General features: G+C 56.9%; 1 protein-coding gene across 16 annotated transcripts; it reads left to right on the top strand.

The window, feature by feature from the left end:
- The first annotated feature begins 696 nt into the window (after positions 1 to 696).
- On the top strand, positions 697 to 21988 carry RHBDF1 (rhomboid 5 homolog 1). Of its 16 annotated transcripts, none has more exons than XM_083413888.1 (19): positions 1046 to 1404; positions 9459 to 9585; positions 10660 to 10790; positions 11464 to 11565; positions 12376 to 12589; positions 13201 to 13407; positions 14170 to 14292; positions 14378 to 14547; positions 15833 to 16087; positions 16359 to 16470; positions 16726 to 16800; positions 17935 to 18096; positions 18265 to 18365; positions 18527 to 18590; positions 20022 to 20116; positions 20305 to 20380; positions 20469 to 20569; positions 20694 to 20847; positions 21297 to 21988. In XM_083413888.1, the coding sequence occupies exons 2-19, from the start codon at positions 9472 to 9474 to the stop codon at positions 21714 to 21716; spliced, it is 2676 nt and encodes an 891-aa protein (XP_083270014.1). In that variant the 5' UTR covers positions 1046 to 1404; positions 9459 to 9471; the 3' UTR covers positions 21717 to 21988. The 16 variants fall into 16 exon arrangements, 14 of the variants coding, with proteins under 14 accessions (XP_083270020.1, XP_083270017.1, XP_083270024.1 ...); XM_083413887.1 differs by having other exon boundaries at positions 20691 to 20847; XR_014504997.1 differs by having other exon boundaries at positions 1296 to 1404; positions 9313 to 9585; positions 20022 to 20113; positions 20306 to 20380.
- The last annotated feature ends 272 nt before the right edge of the window (positions 21989 to 22260 follow it).

Below are 22260 nucleotides of genomic sequence, written 5' to 3'. Positions count from 1 at the left end.
TCCCCAGCCCCACGGTTTCATTACAGTGCGATCCCATGATGCCACGGCTGTCAGGTGGGCATCCCAGCCACCTGTGAGCTTGCCCACAGCTCTGGTGGAGATGGGGCTCTTGGCCTGCTGGGCCCCACACGTCCGTCCCCCCCATCAGTGAGGCAGGATTATTTTGTCAATAAGGCCTAGAATGTTGTCTCTGGCCACCAGTTGCCTCCGTTCCTCAGACTCCATTCCTGCAGAACTTATTTTGGGCCCAGGGCTCCGTCTTCCATCTTCTGCTGCAAATGCAGATGCGAAGAATTAATCCGGTTTTTCCGCAATCTCCTCCTCGTTTTGCACACCTTTGACCCCTTTGCCATCCAAGGGCCCAGCTGCCCCTGGGCACTCTCCTGCTACTCATGCAGTTAAGATTTTTTGTTTTTCGTGGGTCTTTGTTTTCGGCATCCTTCTCCCCCCCCCCATTTTTTGCACCCCTCAATGTGCTTGCATTTCTTTCCCCAAAGTGAACGTGCCCTTTTTTCATTTTCCACACTTGCATTGTTTGAAGGAAGGCTTCTTGGCCTCTCCCGGCCTCTTTGACTCCGCTGGTTAACCACGCTGGCATCCTCGGGGCCCTCCCGGTTCCTCTCTGGACGCGTCTCTGCATTTTATCTGCGCTTCTCACCGGGTGGTTTTGAGCGCCTCCCAAGCATTGCGGAGAGACTGGATCCCCTCGACTCGGCCTCTCGGATCCCTTTCTGAACCCAAAAACCTCGTGGGGGTTCAGCTTCCTCTTCTGAAGTCCGACGTGACTGCGCTGGGGTCTCTTCCCCACCTTCACGTGTATGGAAGGTGAGAGCCGGAGGCTCCCTGTTCCCACGGCTTCAGCGACAGTCCGGGGTTCCCGTTCCGACCCAACCCTGCCCGTTCGACGGCCAACCGTCCCGGGGCCCCGTCGGTTAGGGCCGATCATGGTCAGGTTCCCTCCGGGGGGCGGCTGGAGCGCAGCGGCTCCCGGGCGGCCAGGTGAGCGCACGGGCAGCCTCCCCGGGTCCCTCGAGGCGCAGGCGCCGCTTCCGCGGCGGGGATCCCCGTCCCGCCCCGGCGCCGGAGCAGCCCGTCGGGGGGCCGCCGCCCCGGCGCGTCCTGGCGGCTCCGGCTCCCCGTCCCTGCCGGCCTTCCAAGGCGCGGAGGCTCCCCGGTCGGCGGAGGCGGCCTCCTGGCTCGGCGCGGCCGTCCCGGCGAGGGCTCCGTCCTCCGCCTCCGCGGCGCTGGCCGGCCAGGGCGCATTCCTGAGGCCTGAGTCACGCCCGGCCCGCCTCCGTCGCCCGGCGGGCGGGCCGCCCTTCGCGCTCCAGGCCGGGCCGCGCCGACGCCGGCCCCCTCGCTGCATGGCCGCCCGGCCAGCGCCACTCGCTCCCCGGAGCCACGGTGAGCGGGCGCCGCGGGGATCGGGAGGGCGGGGGCGCGCCGCGGGATCGCCCTGCGCGGGCGGGCGGGCGGGGCGCAGGGGGGCTCCGGCTTGGCCCGGGGGTCCCTCGGCCCGGAGCCCCGAAGGAGGCGGCGTCGAGAGGGAGGCCTCCCGGGTGATCCCCAGGGCGGCGGGAAGCGGGCCAAGCCGGCTGGCGCGCCCCCCGAGGCCGATGCCCCCCCCCGGCTGCCCGCGGGCCAGAGCCCCTCTTGGGCCCGATCCCAAGCGGGCCAGGGTCTCCTTTAGCAAGGGGGGCGGCAAGCCAGCGGGTCAGGAACACCCCCCTCCGTCTAGCCAGGGGGACCTTGGATATCCCGTTTGTTTGAACACGTCCTGACCCCCCGAGCTGAAAGCGGGGGGCCGGGCGGGGTCTTGCCTCCCCAGCCTGCAGCTTCTGCATCCGCCGGGAGAGTTGGGAGACTTTCCCTGTAATGCGCCCCCCCCCCCGCTCCATGGCTGGTCTGCATCCTGAGCGTTTTTGCGCCGAGTTTCTCTCCTTCGCCCGCGTGTTGTGTTTGCAGCTGTGCAGCGCCGGCGTGACTCTCGCCTGTTCCCTGCGGAGTGAGTCCATCTGGGTTTGGCTGGGCTTTTTGCTCCCCAGTTTTGGGGTGGGTGTGGGGGCTCTTGCTGAACCCTTTTCGCCCCTGCTGCGGCTTCCAAGCTCGATCCCACCTCCTTGCGCGCTGGCTCCTAACATTTCCCACTTGGGTGTCTGCGGGGATGTGAATTCCCCCAGTGAAGGTCTGCGCTTTGGCAGGTTGGCCTTAAAAGTATGGTTTTGTCCTCAGCAGGATTTGCAGCCCTTCCTGCTTGTGGGGGGGGGGCGGTTTCCCCTTCTGATTCCGCTGTCCTCCAGGGCCTCATCCATGCCACCCGTCTTCCTGGATTCCTGGCCTGGAGAATCACTTGGGGAATTCCTCCTCCCAGCCTGACCCTGAGCCCTTCCTCAGCCTTTCGGAGGTGTGGTTTTTCCAGCCTGTCATGGGACCTGGCATCAAATGCCACATGCAAATCATGAGCTGCCCTATCCGAAACCTCAGAAGAAGCTCTTTCCTCCTCTGAACTCTGGGCAGGTGCAGCTGGGTGGGCATTTCTGGGCAGCTTGGTCCTTGGAGTCAGGAGCGTTCCTCCCTCGCCCCCCTTCCACGCTTTCCTGCTTGCTTCTCCTCTGGGCCTTTGGCAAACGCAGGCCGTCTTCCCATAGGCGCTAGGGGTGCAGGGCACCCAGGCACCGGGCTCTCAGGGGCGCCAGGCTGTGAGTCCGGGGCTGGAGAGTTGAGTCCGGGGAAGAGCTCGCCCGTTGATCAGAGCGCTGTGGCGGGCTCTTCTGCTGCGAGTGCCATGAGTTCAGGGGCAACCAAGCCAGCAAAAAGCTGAGGTGGCCGGCCGACTCTGCCCTCCTGCGCGCCTGGGACTGGGCAACTGGCGGGGGGGGCACCGGGCAGATCTTTGCACTCCGGCGCCGCATATGCTTAAGACAGCCCTGGGTGAAGGAAAGAGTCCCCTGGTGCTTCTCCTCCCACGTTCCGGGTCTCGAGGTGCGGAAGGGACTCCCTTGCCAGGGACTCTGAGCGGCCTGGATTGGCACTGTGCGGCAAAGCCTGCTCTGGAGCAACCTGGCTGCCAGTTTGCAGCAGGATGCGTCCTCAGCAGGGCGAAAGCAAGGCAAGCGAGTCAGGCCTCTTCTGCGCCGCTCTGAGCAAGTGCAGGATTTGGGCCAGGGCAGCCCAGCAGGTGGGGCAGAATTCTGCAAGGGATGACCAGTGTAAAGAGAAAGAGGCTTTTTTGCAGGATGGGAAGAAGGAATTCTAAAGATGTGGCAGTTCTTTTTAAAATATAATCTTTTTTAGTAATTTTGAAAAATATAAACCTACAGCATAAAAGAGTACAAAATCCAAATATTGAGATTACTCTGAATCTCTCGACTCCCCCCCCCCCATCCCTTCCATGGGTCCTTTTAATTCTATTTCAACTGCATATCAGTACTTCTTCCAATTTTTCATCTTCCTAAGTTATCTATACATTCTGCTACTTTACAAGTGTATTTAAAATCCTGCTAATGTTCTGACCTGTTTGCAATGATTTTGTATATCCATTGTAACCATATCCCATTATTTTTTAAATTCCTTGTCTTCTTGATTCCTGAGCTTCCCAGTTAATTTTGCCATTTTGGCATAGTGCCCCCTCAACTTGATTTGCCATTCAAGATGTGGCAGTTCCCTCCCTGTCCCTGTTCAGACACAGTCTGCATCTGCATGCCAGCGGAAGGGGCCATTGCGCTCATGCCCCTCCTTCCCATGGGGCACCCGGTTGGGCACTGTGGGAAGCAGGATACCTGGTGAGGTGGACCCCCCCCCCTTGCTCCCAGCCAGAAATCAGGCTCCTCTTCTGCCTTGCTCTTCCTTCCAGACCCAACTTTTGCTTCCTTTCCTATGGGCCGCAAAAGAAAACAGGCTGCAGCGGTTCAGATTCTGGAATTGTGTGGCCAAAGCACCTTTTGACGGTTTCTGCCCCCAGTGGAGACTGGACCCCAAGTGGATCTCTTCCAGGCCGGGACCCTTGGGTGCTCGAGAGGCGGGAGAGAGTCTGGGCGCTTGGGAGTGAGGAAGGGGCCGGGACGCTTTTGCTCACATCCGCCACTTCCCCCCTTCTGGAGCGGCTTCCGTGGGGCTGCCAGCTTTGGTGCTGTGATGACTGGGCCAGGCCTGGAGATGGGTGGCCCAGGTGGGTTGCGTGTGCAAGCAGAGCTGGGTGGGGGTCGCCTTTGCTTCGCCCTTTGTGGCTGTAGCAAAACCAGCGGGGGCTGCCTCCCTCCCGAGTCGGATGGCGTGGCCAGCAGGAAGCCTGCTCCTTCCTTCCTTCCTGTTGTTGTCCTTGTATTGTGGTCCTCCTCTGGCAGGAAAGAGGCCAGATTCTCCAGCAGGGATGCAAAATGTCCCAGGCCAGCAGTCGGAGGCTGAAACACGGCGGGTCTTTTTCTTGGGTGGGTTGCGCTTGCGGTTGCTGCGTGGGGTGAGTCCTGCCCTATCTCCTGGCGTGGTGGGTGAGCTGTGGCCTTGTGGCCCTGGTGGCCCTAGTGGCCCGGTGCCCCCTGCTGTGACCTGGGCTGCGTGGCGAGGTGGGGAGGATGACCTTTCCCTGTCCCCCCAACTGCGACCTCAGCTGACTCTGCCGCAGGTCCCTTTCTGCATCGGTGCTGGCATGGGGGGGGGGCTCTGCTTGCCTGGGGCCTGGTGGGGTCACCTGCTTCCCAAGGGGTCTTACAGCGCCTTCTGAGGGGAGGCAGTGGGATGGGGGCCAGGATGAGGCCTGGCTTGACCCCCCACAGCACCTGCTGGAAATGTTGCTTTGTGTGTGTATTCTCAGTGGTGGAGGCAGGTTTGGGGACTGGGGGGCATGGGGGGCTCGGCTGTGCTTTGCCTTCCCTCTGCATCTGCACCAGAGGCCCTGCTGGGCTTGGGGGGGAGGCAGGCTGGTTGTGCCATCTCCCTGTGTGGGAGGCGGGGGCAGCTGCCTCCCTCTTCCCTGCTCTTGAGAATGGCGCCTTTGTGAGCAGAGAGATGCCCACTGGAAAATCTGTGTCGCCCTTTGTGCCAGGACTTTGTGGTCAAGGCGGAGCTGCCGCCTGGAGAGGAGGGGAGAGGGGGCTGGCGGGGGGGGCAGGCGGTGAAGAGTGCTTGGCTGCCCCTTGCAGGCTCAGGTGCGCACAGGTGGGTCCCTGGCCACCTGCATCTCTGTGTGTTGATCAACTGGAGGGGGGGAGACAGGTAGACTTTGCAGCCTCTCAGGCCAGGAAGGGGGAAAGATTTGGGGTCTGGCGAATGTCTGGTGCGGTTCTTGTGACGCTCTGGCCATCCCTGGGTGTCCCCAGAGAAGAACTCAGAAAGGCCTGTGGGAAAGATCTGAGCCCTAAACTGGCTTTTCTGGTTCCTGGAGGGAGGCGGGAGCTGAGCTGCCGGTTCTTAGGAATGTCCTCCCCCCCCCCTCTCTCTGGCTCTTCCCGCCCAGGGCTTGTGGGCATCTGCTCCGAGAGGAAGACGGAGGTGACTTCCCTTAAAGGTCATGGAATCATAGAGGTGGAAGGGACCCAAAGGTCATCCAGTCCAACCCCTGGCCATTCAGGACTCGCAGCTAAAGCATCCCTGGCAGATGCCCCCCCCCTCCCTAAAAGCCCCTCCCCCTGCCTGACTGCTCTCACCACCAGAAAGGCCTTCCGAATGTTTTGAGGGAAATCTCCTTTCTTGTTTCCTTATATTTTATTGAGAGTATGACAGTGAGTTAAATTGGCGGGGGGGGGGGGATAAATAGAAGCAGAGGAAAACAGCAATAGCAAAATAGCAATGGAATATAATTAAGGCTACAGAGCTATATATGCAAATGGATCTACTTATTCTTTCCCTTGAAGATACATTGATTTGTTTGTTACTGTGGTTTCAATCAATACTTTCCAAAGATCTTTACATTTGTCCATGCCTGATCTTCGTCTGAAAGCGATCCGATGCTCATGGGCTGCAGGAGTTGTCCTGGGAGGTAGCCTATATTTTTGTCCTTCCAACTGTTATGGAAATTATGGGGGGGGGCACATCTTTAAAGTTGTTAAATGCTACAAAGATTATGCCTGAATATATCCCTTCAACTTGACAGCTCAGGGAAGTTACCTAGCTTTAAAAATAATATAAAATCCTGTAAGACAAGGTATCAGCCTTAATCCTTTTGCAGATGTTAAGGGGGGGGGACCAGAGCCTGCAGCCACCATCCGTTTCCGGTGGGGAGGGGGCAGAGGAAAGACAGGAAGCTTGCCCTGCAGAGTTAGACCCCTTGGCTGCCATTCCTGTGTTGCAGGAGTTGGGCTGCATGGCCCTTGGGTCCCTTCTCATTCTGGGCGGGCCCTGGGCGTTTTGCTGGTGGGGGGCTGCGTGGGGGCTTGGGCGATGTCAGAAGAGGAAGCTTGCAGGCCTGGTTGTCTGTTGGGGGCATCAGGAAGAGGCGGAGGGCAGGATGTGCAGCCCCTGCCTGGCTTTCCTGTGGGACCAAGGAAGCGGCTTGGAGGGGGAACTTGGCCGCTGGCCTTTGTTGCGGAGGCGGCAGTGTGGGAACACCAGTCCCAAGGGGAGCCTCTGGGGTCTGGCTGCTTCTGCCTGTCTCCTGCCATGGACTTGCGGGGGGAGGGGTGCGCTATTGGGCTGGCAGAGGCTAACGGGGGGCTGCCTCTCCCAGCCAAAGCTGACCCACAAAATTCAACCCAGTGTGTGTGTTTGTGTGGGGAACCTTGCAAGTCGAAAGGTAGGGGCTCAGCACCAGCCTGCGCAGGATAAGCCCTGAAGGGACTCCTGGGCTCCTTCTGTTGTATGAAAATTGGAAGTTGGCCTTCACCGCTCAACTCCCCGAGGGGCTCAAAGCCTCCCAAGTCCATTATCAGTCAGAGACGAATGAGCGGAAGCTGGAAGAAAGGGGGAATCTTTATTTTTCTGTTGAGACAGAGCCCTCCTTCCCACTGCCATTTGCAAGGGGGGGGACCCCAAACAAAGGTGAAAGACTTTTCCGACTCCACATCAGGAAGAGCTTTCTGACAATAAGAGCTGTTCAGACAGTGGAAGGGTCTCCCTTGGGAGGTTGTGGTCTCTGCTTCCTGGGAGAGGCTGGGTGGCCATCGGTCAGGGATGCTTGAGCTGAGATTCCTGCATTGCAGGGGGTTGGACTAGATGACCGTGGGGTCCCTTCCATCTCTATGATTCTACGATTAGCCGCAGGCCACCTGAAAGCATCATACAAGCATCTCAGGAAGAGGCATCTACAACAGAAATCCGAGCGTGTGGCTTCTCTCCTGTCCGTCAAGGGACCTGAAGATGCTGATTGCCTTACTTGGCCAGTTCCTTAGGACTGGTACATGCAGTCATACAGTCATACCTCGGGTTACAGACGCTTCAGGTTAAGCATTTTCAGGTTACGGATGCGCCAAAACCCGGAAGTACCGGAATGGGTTACTTCTAGGTTTCGGCAGAAGCGCTGAATCGTGACCTGTGCGTGTGCAGACGCAGCAATGCGGGTTGCGAACGTGCCTCCCACACGGATCACGTTTGCAACCCGAGCGTCCACTGTACCTTGGTTCTCGAACAGAATGCGTTCCGGGAGTCCATTTGCCTCCCAGAACCATCCAAAAACCAGAGTGCGGCTTCTGATGGGCTCCAGGAGCTCCCTGCAGCCAAGCGGAAGCCACACCGGATGTTCACCCCCCGAAAATCATTTGAAAACCAGAACACTCACTTCTGGGTTTCGATTGTTCAGGAGCTGATTTGTTCGGGAGCCAAGGTGCTCAGCTTCCCAGGTACAACTGTACCTGAGTCCTTGACTCCGTTTCCCAGATTTACACCTATTCATGCTCTTTGACAGGCCTGCTTTGCTTTTGACAAATACTTGCCAGGCTAGTTTTGCAGAGGGGTCCCCTGTTCCTGCCAGGAAGTTCATCTATTCCCAGGGTTTGGAGGATTTGCAAGTGAAAAGAACTATTGGGAAAGGTTTTCCCAGATGAGCCAGGCTGGCTTTGGGACGGTTGCGTGGCCTCAAATGAAGTGTATTATCCTCAGGGAATATTTCCTAATTTCTGAAGGGTGGTGAATCGGTTTTTCTGTGTGACTGCTATCTGTGTGCGCCTTAAAATTTTTTTTTTTAATACTTATTTCTGCCTGGAGGGGCTTGGATGGTGGGCACCGCCAAAGATGCTGCCAGGATGTGGCCAGTGTGTGTGGGGGGGTCTTCCTTGCCTTGCTGGGCTCCAGGGCTGTTTTTAGCAGATGTGGCGCTGGGGTGCAAATATCCGCCCAGCCCCCCCAATTACCACGGATAGTGTTGGGGTGGCCATAGCTGCGCACTGTCAGTAATCGGGGCGGGGGGAGTTGTGGGAATAGCTGCGGGAGAGCTATCCCCACAGATGCCTGGGAGTGAAGTTGTGCCCCTCCCAAACCTCCTCAGGAGTAGACTGCGATCCCTGCAGAAGCTTGGGAGAGAAGCTCTGCGTCTGCCAGTCTTATGGTTGGTGGGGTGCAGCTGGCGGGTGTGCAGGGAAAGGGGAGGCTCCCCCCACTTGCTGGGGCGCCCCCAAGAGGCCGGCGCCCTGGCGCGACGCACCACTAAGCCCTATGGGAAAGAGGGCTCTGTTGGGCTCCTCTGTGGAAGGGCAGCCTTGTAAGGTGGGGTTGGTCCAGATTACAGGCTGGTCCAGGCGCAGCCAGCAGGACCAATGGCTAGGGCTGAGGTGGACCCAGCAAACACTTGAGGACCCCTCTCCACCCAGGGGGAGAGGCTGGCAGAGATCCAGCTCTGTTGCCCTCGCTGCCTCTTTGGCGTCGGACGGTCCCTTAGCAGCGATTCCTGAATTGCAGGGGGTTGGAATGGATGATCCTAGGAGGCAAGGACAACGGAGACTTTTATTATTATTATTATTCATTTCTATTAAATTTTCCACTTTAAAAATCCAATCAAAAGGACAATAGAGACTTTAAAAAAGACTGGGAACCGTTTATGTTGCATTTACCGAAACATTGTAAAGAAGTGGACTCACTAGCAGAGTTTGAGTAAACACTTACAACCAGCAAAACAAACACAGAAATGAAGATAACTGGAAAGAAACAAGTGTAAGATACAATTTGAAGAGAATGATGGTACAAAAATGACGAGTGTAATAATATTTAATTTAAAGATTACAATATTCAGGTAGAACAAATAAGCAGGAGAGGAAAATACTTAAAGAACCAGAAGAGGAAGTTGAGGGAAATCACGGGAGGAGATTGGGAATTAAAGGTTTTTATGTGATAATGGTGATTGTGATGAATATAAAACTGTCAAATTTAATAAAACCTTTTTTTTATAAGACCCTAGGGCTCCCTTCCAAGGCTGCAATGCTGGGATTCTAGATCATGCTTGGGGGGCCGTGTGAAGCCCCCTTGGCCGGCCCTCTGGCTGCTGCCAGCCAGGCCTTTGGAGACCCCCCGCTGACCCCCCCTCTGCCCTCCCCCAGGCTGGACAGGACCATGTCGGAGGTGCGCAGGGCCAGCACCAGCAGTCTGCAGCGCAAGAAGCCCCCGGGGCTGATGCTGGACATTCCCGCCCCAGCGGTGTTGGCTGAGGAGCCAGCCATGGCACAGGTAGGCAGTTCTTAAATTTATATTTATATTTTTCAGATATATACATTTCACCGATTTTACAATCACTTTGACATTTTAAAACTTGACTTCCTTCCCCCTCTCTCTGCGGTTCCTTAAATTTATTTTCAATATCTTCTGCACAGCCAAATTAACTTAACTCACTCATTTACGGTATCTTCTTTGAATATATACTCTCATGTAACTGCAGGTTATTACAGTAATTCTTGCCAGTGTTGTTATCTGCTTACAATTTATCTGTAAATATCCAATAAACCGTTTCCATTCTTTTATAAAAAGTTTGTTATCTTGATTTCTTCTTATTCCAGTAAGTTTTGCCATTTCTGCCTATTCCGTAAGTTTTTGTATCCGTTCTTCCTTTTCTGGGACTTCTGCTTCTTTCCTTTTTGGGCCAAGAAACATTCTTGCTGCTGTAATCACATACATAAATAAGTTTCTTTACAATTTATGTAGTTCTGTCCCTATAATTCTCGAGGGAAAAGCTTCTGGGGTTTTTTACAAACATTATTTTAAACATCCTTTTCATTTCGTTGTATATCATTTCCCAGTAAGCCTTAACCTTACCACAAGACCACCACATATGATAAAAAGAACCTATTTTATTGCATTTTAACCTGTATTTTAGATTGGCTCCCCCCCCTTATGTTTTTTACTATGATTTTATTGGTGCCCTGAGACTGGCTCTGGTCGGGGAGGGCGGGGTATAAATAAAATTTATTATTATTATTATTATTATTATTATTATTATTATTATTATTTACATTTACATACCACTATTTCCCCCCCTCATTTTATCCTCACAAGAACCCTGAGAGGTAGGTTAGGCTGAGAGACAATCACACCCTGTGAGCTTCGTGGCTGAGTGGGGGACCCCTGAGCCCAGTCTCTCTAACCACTAGACCACGCTCTAGGGAGAGGGCCAGAGGATTGGGCGCCCCATCAGTGCGGGGTTGGGGGATTCCCCTGCCTGAGCCCTCCGGCAGCCAGCAGTCTTGCAGCCAGTGCCTCGTTCCGCCCCCCAGTTTTGCTCCAGCCCCTTTTCTTTTCCCTCGGCAGCCCCCCAAGCACCGGGCCTTCCTCCGCAGCGTCAGCATGCCCGCGGAGCACACCCGCTTCCCCTCCCCCTTCGGCGACCTGCGGCGCCCCGTCCTCCAGCGACACACCTCCATCACCCAGACCATCCGGAGGTAAGATGGCAGAAGCAGAGCGTGATGGGGGGGGAGGGACCCTGAGGGTCATCCAGACCAACCCCCTGCAATGCAGGAACCTCAACGATGGCATCCATGGCAGATGGCCGCCCAACCTCTGCTCAAAACCCTCCAAGGAAGGAGAGAGGGAAGAAGTCTCTTCCACTGTCGGCAGAAAGTTCTTCCTGATGTTGAGTCTCCTCTCTTGTAACTTGAAGCCACGGGTTCAAATCCTGGCCCTCCAGATGAGGAGAAAACAATCCCCCTCCATCTTCCGTGCGACGGTCCTTCAGAGACCCAAAGATGCTCCCGGGCCTCCTCTCCTCCAGGCTAAGCTCTTCTGGCTTACATCCTCCTCACCAGCTCCTTTCTCCTCCTCATCTGGGTCTTTTGCCTTTGCCAACCTGGCGCCCTGCAGATGTTTGGGACGCCAACTCCCATCAGCCCCCTGGGCCAGCGCAGCTGTGGGGCACTGGGCTAATGGGGTCAGAGCTCTCCCCCAAACCCCAGGAGGGCAGGAGGTTGGCAAAGGCTCTTGGTTCATTCTCTCCTGCCCCACCCTTCCAGTCTTGGAAGGGTCTTGGGCAGGAAGCCCCTGCCAGGGTCCCTGGGCACCGCCAGGTTGCCTCCTCTGCCCCCCAGCGCCCCCTCAGCTGTCTCTCCTTTGCAACAGGCAGGTCCGCTTTGAGATGACTCAGACTTTGCCCGTTCAGGGGCGCCAGGTGGGCAGGAGGCCCCCCAGGAGACACCAGTCTCTGCCCAAAACGGTCTTCAGGTACCTGCAGTGCTGGTGTGACCCCCTCGTCCCCCCTCACCCCCCCAGTGCATGTGTGTGACGTGCATGTGGGTCCCCAGGAGCAATGGCTGCTCCTCCAGCCCCATCCCTCTCCCCATCTCACAGCCAACAGGTGGCCATTTGCTATCCCTCCCCCCACATGCACGCACCTGCCCACCCCAAACCTGGCATGGCCCCACTGCTTGCCTGCAGGAGAACAGCCTGCCACCCACTTGCCTTGGCGCAACTGGGCCAGCCTGGTTTCCAGCCGGGTCTTGGATTGTCCGGCTTGGACCGAGTGCGAGTCCACAACAGGCTTGGCTCTCCGTCCTGAAGAGTGGTCTCTGGCCCTGTGGTGGGACCCTCGTGGCTCTCCCTTTCTCTCTGTGCCCCCCGACCCTGCAAGGATGGGCACCGGGAGAGGGAAGGCTGCCCGGGCGCAGCTCCCACAGCGCTGCATCGAGCTCAGAAGTGCAGCGCTGTGGCAGCCGCCTGCAGCCAAAATTCTGTCCCTGCCTGTCTGTTGTGAATAACCTCTACTAATGTGGGGTGTCCCCCCCCCCAGGCCACCCTGTGACAGACGCACTAATAGCAGCAGCAAAATGGCTAACCTCGGCGGCCAGCTTGCCAGGGGTTCCCCCCAGGTTGCGACTCCGCTGCTGGTCCGGCCTGAGGGAGCGCGAGGGTTCGGTCCCATCTTGCTGCAGTTGTGGGGGGGACTGGCGAAAGCGCCGCAGGGGCCCGGGAGGGGCCCGTCTGTTTGGGCCCCCTGAGTTTGGCTGCTTCCTCCTCCGCTGCTTCCCCCCTCAGGGGCACGGCCGACTGGTTTGGCGTCAGCAAGGAGAGCGACGCCACGCAGAAGTGGCAGCGGAAGAGCCTTCGCCACTGCAGCCTGCGCTACGGGAAGCTGAAGCCCCAGGTCATTCGAGAGATGGACCTCCCCAGCCAGGACAACATCTCCCTCGCCAGCGCTGAGACGCCGCCTCCGCTCTACGTGCCACCCTGCCAGCTGGGCATGCAGAGGGTGAGCCGGTCCGGGGCCCTGTTGTGGGACGAGGGGGCTGCTGGGCGTGGGGCAGGAGATGGCCTGCACCCACGGGACCCCTGGGCACTGGAAAAAAGGGTGTATTGGGCATCCCAGGGCATCCCTGGTCTTGCGCCCGGGGGGGCAAACGAGTGAGGGGGGCTTGCACAACCCACTTTCAGGAAACTGGGAGGCCACACCTGCACACACCTGGCCCATTGTCCCAGGCCAGGTGAGCAAGAGGTCTCCTTTCTGCTGACATCATTTCACCCCTGATGTTGCCATAAATAATGCTGTGACCTCATTTCTCTGGGGGCCACTAGCAATGCTAGTGTATTTTAATTAATTGATGTCTGTTTTTATGCATATTGTGTTGTTTTTATGATGTTAGCCGCCCTGAGCCTGTCCTCAGCTGGGGAGGGCGGGATACGAATAAAAAAATATTATTATTATTATTATTATTAATTATTATTATTATTACTACCTGGGACGGACCCCCTCCTTTGGGTGCCCTCTGGCATAGCAGCCGCCCGCGGTCTCCGTGGCTGCAGGGCGGCCTGCGGTGAGGGCCCTCCCTGGCTAACGGGCCCCTCCCTCCTTGGTGCCGCCAGATCATCGACCCCCTGGCGCGGGGACGGGCCTTCCGGATGGCGGAGGACAGCGAGGGCTGCAGCATGCCCCACACGCCGGCCACGCCAGGGGCCATGTCCCTCTGCTCCTTCACCAGCTCCCGGTCAGGCTTCAACCGGTGGCCGCGGAGGAGGAAAAGGGAGTCGGTGGCCAAGATGAGCTTCCGAGCCGCAGCAGCCCTGGTGAAGGTAAGGCGGGGGGAATTCACTGGGTGAGGAAATCCTGCTTGCCTTGGTTGGTTGGGGGCCTGGTGGAACATCCAGTGGGGGCATCAAGCGCCAGGCAGAGGGAGGGAGGAAGAGGGCCATTTGAAGTACTGTGAGCAGTCATTTCTTTAAAAATAATAATTTTTTAAAAAAATCATTTTTAATCTTACAAATATAATTTTGTAACAGTCCAAACACACATCCTATCTATCTATCTATCTATCTATCTATCTATCTATCTATCTATCTATCTGAATCTTCAAACTCCGCCCCCATCCCCTTCATGGGTCCTGTTGTTAACATTTAAAACTGCATATTATTCTGTAATCTATATTTTATATCAATCCATATTATCCATAGCATTTGTTACATTACAAGTGAGATTAAAATCCTGCTAATGTTTTCATCTGTTTGCAGTGGTCTCCTAAATAAATTATATGTTTTCTCATTCTTTTTAAAAGTTTTAGTCCTCTTGGTTCCTGAGCTCAGGAACCTGAAAAAAATATTTTTTATTAACTTTCAAAAAAAGATCATAAGAGATTTTGCAGAATACAGCGTTGTCAGACAGAGTCTGGTGACAATATGCCTAGTCGCTAGTTGCAGGCATGGCCAAACTCGGCCCTCCAGCTGTTTTGGGACTACAATTGCCATCATCCCTGAGCACTGGTCCTGTTAGCTAGGGATGATGGGAGTTGTAGTCCCTGGGTTTGCCCAACGGCTTCTGCCATCTCTCCTCCCTGGCAGGGCCGGTCCGTGCGGGACAGCAACTTGCATCAGGCTCAGCAGCGCAGCTTCACGCCGGCCAGCTTCCTGGAGGAAGACACGGGGGACTTCCCGGAGGAGCTGGACACCTCCTTCTTTGCCCGGGTAAGGAAGGGCCGGCCCTGGCACTGGGGGTGGCAGAGGAGGCAGAGCCTGGCTTCTGCGGCTGAGCGCCCCCTCTCCTCCCCAGGAAGGGGTCCTGCACGAAGAGCTCTCCACATACCCCGACGATGTCTTTGAGTCGCCCTCGGAAAGCGCCATCAAGGACACCGAAGCGAAGCTGCCGCAGCCGCAGCCGGAACCCGGCCTCACTGGGGGGGCGCTGGACAGAACTGAGCTGGAGAGGAGTCACCTGATGCTGTGAGTCCTCTGGGGGGCTGGGGCTGCTCCCTGGGGGGCCGGAGAGGGAATGGGGGTGTTCTGCTAGCTGGCCAGACACCCCAGCTGCACCAATGCTTTGTCTGTTCTCTAGCTGGCAAAGCTGCCAAGCCTCTCTGGGCCAGCGGGCACCACAAGGCGAGGCTTCTGGCGCCTGCAGATTTGCCTGCCTTTTGCAAGACCCTGTGTGGGGCTGCCCCACAGCGAGCTTCCCTGCCTGCTGCCTCCCCTTGCTTGCACTTGAAGGGGGCTCCCTGGGATGGCCGCTGGCTGCTATGGGACAAGCTCAGGCGCTTCCCTTCACGAGGCAGCGGGTCTGCTTGCGAATCGGCACCGGCAGAGCCATCTGTGCAGCTGGGCCAGGGACACGGTCTGCTGGGCTTCCAGTTGCAAAAAGGGGCTCCTCCGCTCGTTCGATCAGCCACGAAATCCCTTAAGGGTTTAATCTCTAGAATTACGTAAGAGAACAAGAGGAACACAGGTTTAGAGAAGACTGGAAAACATTTATTGAATATATGGGGGGAAATGGTGTACACCTGAAAACGCCGGCAGCATTCAGGTAAATTCAACAGTGTAAATAAGTTTAGGTGGATGGAATACAGTCAGACCTCATGTCACGTCTGCTTCATGTTACGCTTTTTCAGGTTATGTCCCGCGGCGACCCAGAAGTACCAGAAAGGGTTACTTCCGGGTTTTGCTGCTCGTGCATGCGCAGAAGCGCAAAATGACATCACGTGCATGCGCAGACGCATCGCTGCGGGTTGCACTCTTTTCATGTTGTGAACGGGCCTCTGTAACGGATCCCATTCGCAACCAGAGGCACCACTGTAATGGAATACCGAATGATTTAGCTTTTGTAAAATATGCTGGGGTTTATGATATGTCAAATGAAGCACAGACAGAGAAGAAGGGAAGTCATTGCCATCTTAAGGGTGTTAAAATGAGTATTTTAAATTGCTAATCAGAAAATTTAATAAAAACTTTATAAAATCACCATCATCATCTCTAGAATTAGGCCTCTTGGATGATTGCAAAGGTCACCCCCAAAGCCAAGGGCCAGCTTTTCAAAAGAGTGTCGAGAATCACCGGCTGAGCAGGAAGCGAGCTCTGCGGCAGCTTCAGTTGCCCTGCCGGGGCTGGAGGGGTGTGGGCCCTGCAAGCAGAAGACCCCTCCCTGCCCCACGGGCGATGGCTCCTCCCCTGCCCAGCTGGGGGGCTCCTTCCGTGGCCATTGCTGATTGCCTCTCTCTCTCCTCCCGTCCTGCAGCCCCCTGGAGCGCGGCTGGCGGAAGCAGAAGGAGGGGGCGCAGGTGGGGCAGCCCAAGGTCCGCCTGCGGCAGGAGGTGGTGAGCCTGGGCCTCCAGCGGCGGGGGCAGCGCATCCGGGTCCCTGTCCGGAAGCTCTTTGCCAAGGAGAAGCGCCCCTACGGGCTGGGCATGGTGGGCCGGCTGACCAACCGGACGTATCGCAGGCGGATCGACAGCTTCGTCAAGCAGCAGATTGAGGACATGGATGACCACCGGTGGGTGACAGAGCGGGTGGGGGCTTGGTTCTGCAGGTGGGGCTGCAGCAGCTGAAGGGGCTGCCCTGCTCCTCATAGAATTGTAGAGTGGGCAGGGGCCCCCAGAGGCCATCTAGTCCAACCCCGAGCAACGCAATGTCCTACCTCCAGGGAGATTCCTTCCCGCAGAGGGAGCTTGTTCTGCCGTCGAGCAGCTCTTACTCTTGGGAAGTTCTTCCTGATCTCGAGTCGGGCCTCCCACTGCCAAGCCTGATCCCTCTCCCCACTGCAGGCCGTTCTTCACCTACTGGCTCACCTTCGTCCACTCGCTCATCACCATCCTGGCCGTCTCCATCTACGGAATCGCCCCCGTGGGGTTTTCACAGCACGAGACGGTGGATTCGGTGAGTGGCAGAAAACACGGCCATTGCGGAGCCGGTGGCAGCTGCAGCCCACCCCCCATTGCCTCTGTGGCCCCTTCCCCTTCCTTGACCACAGACCCAGGAATATCTCCTCCCCCCCCCCCTGCAAAGAGGCACCTGCCTCCCAGGCTTCTGCTCCTTTGCCTGGTGGGGTGAAGGGGTGTGTGTGCATCTGCCGGGCCCCTTTGCCCCCCCCCAACTCTCCCTTGCAAGGAGCCATGGCTTCCTTTTCGGCAGGTCTTGAGAAACCGCGGGGTCTACGAGAACGTGAAGTATGTGCAGCAGGAGAACTTCTGGATCGGCCCCAGTTCGGTGAGTGGCCCAGGCTGGTGGGGCTCTGGGGCAGGAACAAGGGGTTGGCTGCCGTGGCTCTGAGGCCGGTGGCCTTCTCAGTGGGGGCCCCCTGGCTTGTGGGGTGCTCTCCCCAGGGGGGCTCACCTGGTGCCTTCCTTGCACACCATCAGGTGCCAGGCAGAAACGTTCCACCTCTCCTAGGCCTTTGCCTGTGGTTTTTAATAATTTTTTAAAATTTGATTTTACAAATATCATTTAAAAAGAAAACCAATTGCATATCCATTATAATATTTTCTGCTCCTTTGGAATCTTAGTGCCTATAATTCCTAATAGAAAAGCTTCTGTGTTTTTAAACAAAGGTTATTTTAAACTTTTTTTCATTTTGTTAGATATCCTCTCCCTGTCAATCCATCACGGCCTTTTAAAGCAGGTTGTGTGCTATTGTCTTTCCCCCACTTTTACTTATAGAATTTCATGGAATTGTAGAGTCGGACGGGACCCCCAGGGTCTTCTAGTCCACCCCTCTGCAAGGCAGGGACCTTTTGCTCAGCCTGGGGCTCAAACCCACAACGCCGAGATCGTAAGAGCCTCGCTTTCTCCCGACCAAGTTCTATGCTCTCAGCTGCCCTGGGGTCTCTTGATGAAGGGCGGCCTGTAAGCTTAGAATCATAGAATCATAGAATCATAGAGTTGGAAGAGACCACAAGGGTCATCGAGTCCAACCCCCTGCCAAGCAGGAAACACCATCAGAGCACTCCTGACATATGGTTGTCAAGCCTCTGCTTAAAGACCTCCAAAGAAGGAGACTCCACCACACTCCTTGGCAGCAAATTCCACTGTCGAACAGCTCTTACTGTCAGGAAGTTCTTCCTCATGTTTAGGTGGAATCTTCTTTCTTGTAGTTTGTATCCATTGCTCCGGGTCCGCTTCTCTGGAGCAGCAGAAAACAACCTTTCTCCCTCCTCTATGTGACATCCTTTGATATATTTGAACATGGCTATCATATCCCCCCTTAACCTCCTCTTCTCCAGGCTAAACATGCCCAGCTCCCTTAGCCGTTCCTCATAAGGCATCGTTTCCAGGCCTTTGACCATTTTGGTTGCTTGATAAGCAACGATCTGTAGTAACAATGCCGCTGCCCCCCCCCCCCAGGAAGCCCTCATCCACCTGGGCGCAAAGTTTGCCCCTTGTATGCGGCAGGACCAGCAGGTACACAGCTTCATCCGCGCCGCCCGCCAGAAGGAGAAGCACTCCGCCTGCTGCGTGCGCAACGACAAGTCCGGCTGCGTGCAGACGCCTGCGGAGGAGTGCTCGGTGAGACACAGCTGGCCTGGGCACCCACACCGGGTGGGGGAGCGCCCACTCTCTGACCCACCACCCACAGCCTGGCACCTGCTCCTGGGTGCCAGGGCTCCTCCCCTCCCTGCAAAGGGAGACCCTCCTCCTCCTCCTCTCACCCCCCCCCCCCGCTCTCCCTTGCAGTCCACCCTGGCCGTGTGGGTGAAATGGCCGCGGCACCCCAGCGCCCCCCTGCTGGCAGGAGACAAGCGGCAGTTTGGCTCGGTCTGTCACCAAGACCCCAGGTAGGTGGGTTGATGGGTGCTGGAGGCCTGGTCTGTGGCCCAGTCACTCTCCCGCTGCGCTGATGGCCTGAACCTCCCCAGGAACAGCAGAGAGGAGGTCAGGGAATTGGGGTTCACCCCCTGCTCCCCCCCCCAGCACTGCTGATCTCTTTCCTGCGCAGGGTCTGTGAACAGCCAGCCTCCATGGACCCCCACGAGTGGCCGGACGACATCACCAAGTGGCCGGTAAGGCTGCTGACGATTTGGGGGCTACTGTGGGGGGGGAGGGGGGCACTGCACCTGCGACAGAGTGGGAGAGGCCAAAGGAGCGCCCTTTGTGGAGCAACTGCAGCACAATAGCCCTCTGGAGCTGACCGTGGGTCTTGATCTCTGTACGATTGCTGCCCCCCCCTTACTTCTGCAGCCCCAGAAGAGAACAATTTCTTTTTTAAAGTTCCTCAGCCAGCACTCCTCAGCTGCACCCACAGCCTTGGGGTTTCCTTGGAGTGCAGAGGCAGCTCATTATAACAACAACAGTAATAATAATAATAATAATTTATTATTTGTACCCCGCCCATCTGACTGGGGTTCCCCAGCCACTCTGGGTGGCTTTCAACAGAACATTCAAAATGGAATAAAACATCAAACATTCAAAACTTCCCTAAACACGGCTACCTTCAGATGTCTTCTAAATGTCAGGTAGTTGTTTATTTCCTTGACATCCACAGGGCGGGCGCCACCACCGAGAAGGCCCTCTGCCTGGTTCCCTGTAACCTCGCTTCTCGCAGGGAGGGAACTGCTAGAAGGCCCTCGGAGCTGGACCTCAGTGTCTGGGCTGGATGATTGGGGTGGAGACGCTCCTTTAGGTATACTCTGTCTCTGAGTCTATCCTGGACGTTGGAAAAGTGCGCTGGTCCCCAGCAACTTTGATCCTAAACTCCCAGGAGCCTGAAGGCCCAACCTCTGGGGATCCTAAAGCCCTGGGGTTGGAAACCGCAAACATGACAGCAGCCAAACGAAGGAATTTCATTAGGAAGAAAAGGCAGGGGGAAATCAGGCAAGTGGTCAGAGCAGAACGCAAAGGAAACGCCGGCCCCGGGGCTCCACAGCGGAATGAAACCTAGCCAGGTTTGCTCACAAGGAATCTGGAAGGCTGCTCAGCTTCATTCAAGATCCCGTCTTGGATCCCTGGTGCTGGAAAGGGGATCCCCTGGTGATGGGAGAGGAACAAGCTGCAGGAAGCAGCTCAGCTTTTAGATCTTGTCTCCCTTTAAAAACTTTTTCACGGGGACCTCCTGGCCCTTTCTGCCCTGTTCCTCAGCTGGGCATTTCAAGCGCTCATTCCAAGGACTGGCAGGAAATATCTGTGGGTTGCCTTAGGCAGGTTAAAGCAACCAAATTTTTAAAATAATAATTTTAAAACAATAATAAGGCTCTGGCCTTCCTTGGCTCTTGCTGGAAGCCCCTTAGGCGAGGGACAGACTTTCTTGCCCCTCCAACTGCCCAGCAGCTGGTCTTTTTCTGTGGACTCCGGCAGAGAGGTGTGTGTGTGTTGTGTGTGTGTTCCTTTCCCTTCGCCTCTGGGACCTGCAGAGATGGGGGGTGGCAGGAGGCCCCTCCAGCCAGGACATGGTCTGAGGAGGGAGGCCCCCACCCACTGCCCCCCTCTCCTTCCAGATCTGCACCAAGAACAGCGCTGGCAACTACACGAACCACCCGCACATGGACTGCGTCATCACGGGCCGCCCCTGCTGCATTGGCACCAAGGGAAGGTAGGGGGAGGCCTGGGGGAGGCGGGGCAGCGCTAGGTGGCAGGCTGCCCATTGGCCACTCCGGGGAGGAGGGTGGGGGAGATTGACAGCCACCCCCCAAGGGATCAGCTTGGACCGTGTGTGTTCCCCATCCATGCCCTTCTGCTGCCCCCCTTAACTTCCCAGCTCTCTGCCCTCTTTCCTCCCAGGTGTGAGATCACATCTCGAGAATACTGCACCTTCATGCACGGCTACTTCCACGAAGAGGCCACCCTCTGCTCCCAGGTAACGCCCTCTCCCCGACAGCCAAATCCCCTTTCAGAGCAGGTTGAGGCCCTGGCAGTGCTAAGCCCAGGTGTGCTCTCTCCCCCAGGTGCACTGCATGGATGATGTCTGTGGGCTCCTGCCCTTCCTCAACCCAGAGGTCCCAGACCAGGTGTACCGCCTGTGGCTGTCGCTGTTCCTCCACGCAGGGTAAGGCTGGCACTGGGCCCCCACCAGGACACACCGGCAAGGTGTGTGGGGAGGGAGGGAGGGTTGTTTTCTCCCCCCCCCCCCCGCCCCGGTCCAACTGGCCTCCCTCTCCCCTGCCCAGCAGGATCCTGCACTGCTTGGTGTCAGTGTGCTTCCAGATGACCATCCTGCGAGACCTGGAGAAGCTGGCTGGCTGGCACCGCATCTCCATCATCTACCTGCTGAGCGGCATCACGGGCAACCTGGCCAGTGCCATCTTCCTGCCCTACAGAGCTGAGGTGGGTCTGGGGCTGCCAGGGGCAACAGAGCCCTTTCCTTTGGGCCCAGGGCACCTGCTGGGCAGGGACATGGCCCCAGGCAAGGCCTCTCCAGGAACAGCTTGGGGGAGCCTTCCTGCCAGAGCAGAGCAACTGCTGCTGCTCATCTGTGTAAGCAGAACTGAGCCTGTGGGCCCATGGCCTGACTCTGGCCAAGGCAGCTTCCCGGTCCACCCACAAGCCCAGGCCGCTCCTTCCTCTTCCAGCTCCCTTTGCTGGGCTTCTGCTTCCTGCTCCCGGCTCTGAAGGCTCCCTTTTCTGGCCTGGAGGTGGGGGCCACCTCCTTCCTCTACTTGTAGAGAAGCAGCTCTCAACTGCCTCCCCTCCACGCCCCCCCCCCAGGGGGGAAGGTGTTTCGCCAGAGGCAGGCCTAACGGGGACTCTGCCTGCCTGCCTCCCTCTCCTCCCAGGTGGGCCCTGCGGGCTCCCAGTTTGGCATCCTGGCCTGCCTCTTTGTGGAGCTCTTCCAGAGCTGGCAGATCCTGGCGCGTCCCTGGAGGGCCTTCTTCAAGCTGCTGGCCGTGGTCCTCTTCCTCTTCGCCTTTGGCCTCCTGCCCTGGATAGACAACTTCGCCCACGTGGGCGGCTTCGTCAGCGGCCTCTTCCTCTCCTTCGCCTTCCTGCCCTACATCAGCTTCGGCAAGTTTGACCTGTACCGCAAGCGCTGCCAGATCATCGTCTTCCAGCTGGTCTTTGCGGGGCTGCTGTCGGGCCTGGTGGTCCTCTTCTATTTCTACCCCATCCGCTGCGAGTGGTGCGAGTTCCTCACCTGCATCCCTTTCACGGACAAGTTCTGTGAGAAGTATGACCTGGACGCGCAGCTCCACTGAGCGGGGGGGACGGACCCCTCCCCAACTCCCCAGCACACTTAATTTAAACTCTTGCTTCTTCTTGCACCCGAGCTGCCTTAGCCCAGAGGAACGGAGACTCGTTTGCTGCAACCGGAACCTCTCGCCGTGCCTTGTTTTACGGAACTCTTTCCCCCCCGCTGCCCTGTTTTTATGATGCTCCCTTTCAAAATGGCCTTTTTAACGGGATTTGTTACTTGTTGCCCAGGTGGTGATTAAAACACACAGGTAGCGTTTTAGCTACATTTCCAAAAGGGCCTTCAGGCATTTCGTTTGTGCTCGATGGCGAAAGGTGGGGCCGCGGGGGGGGGGGTGCATCCTTCGTGCCAGAAACCCAGATTCTAACCCCAGAAAGGCAAGAAGCTACCCCTGGATAGGGAAGGCAAGACCCTCAAAATGAAGGAGCCCCCTGATGCTGAGAGAGACCCTAGAGGCCCTCTGCTGGGGTGAATCATCCTGTGTTGGGAGGGAGGATGGGGGTTCAAGTTGGGGGCTTGGGGTCCCTTCAAACCCTACACTTCTAGGA

Source organism: Podarcis tiliguerta (genome assembly GCF_965153285.1).
Source record: "Podarcis tiliguerta genome assembly, chromosome: 14".
In the NCBI taxonomy this organism is placed as follows: Eukaryota; Metazoa; Chordata; class Lepidosauria; order Squamata; family Lacertidae; genus Podarcis; species Podarcis tiliguerta.
The sequence above is the reverse complement of the archived record's forward strand: the minus strand, read 5'-3'. Positions and strand labels throughout refer to the sequence as shown.

Bases quoted from the DNA above. Each gene is read 5' to 3' on its own strand.
- RHBDF1 (XM_083413886.1), top strand. From the start codon at position 9,358: ATGCTTGGGGGGCCGTGTGAAGCCCCCTTGGCCGGCCCTCTGGCTGCT. The intron at 10,791-11,463 runs GTAAGATGGCAG...CCTTTGCAACAG, and splicing joins ATCACCCAGACCATCCGGAG to GCAGGTCCGCTTTGAGATGA. The intron at 16,471-16,725 runs GTGAGTGGCAGA...CCTTTTCGGCAG, and splicing joins AGCACGAGACGGTGGATTCG to GTCTTGAGAAACCGCGGGGT.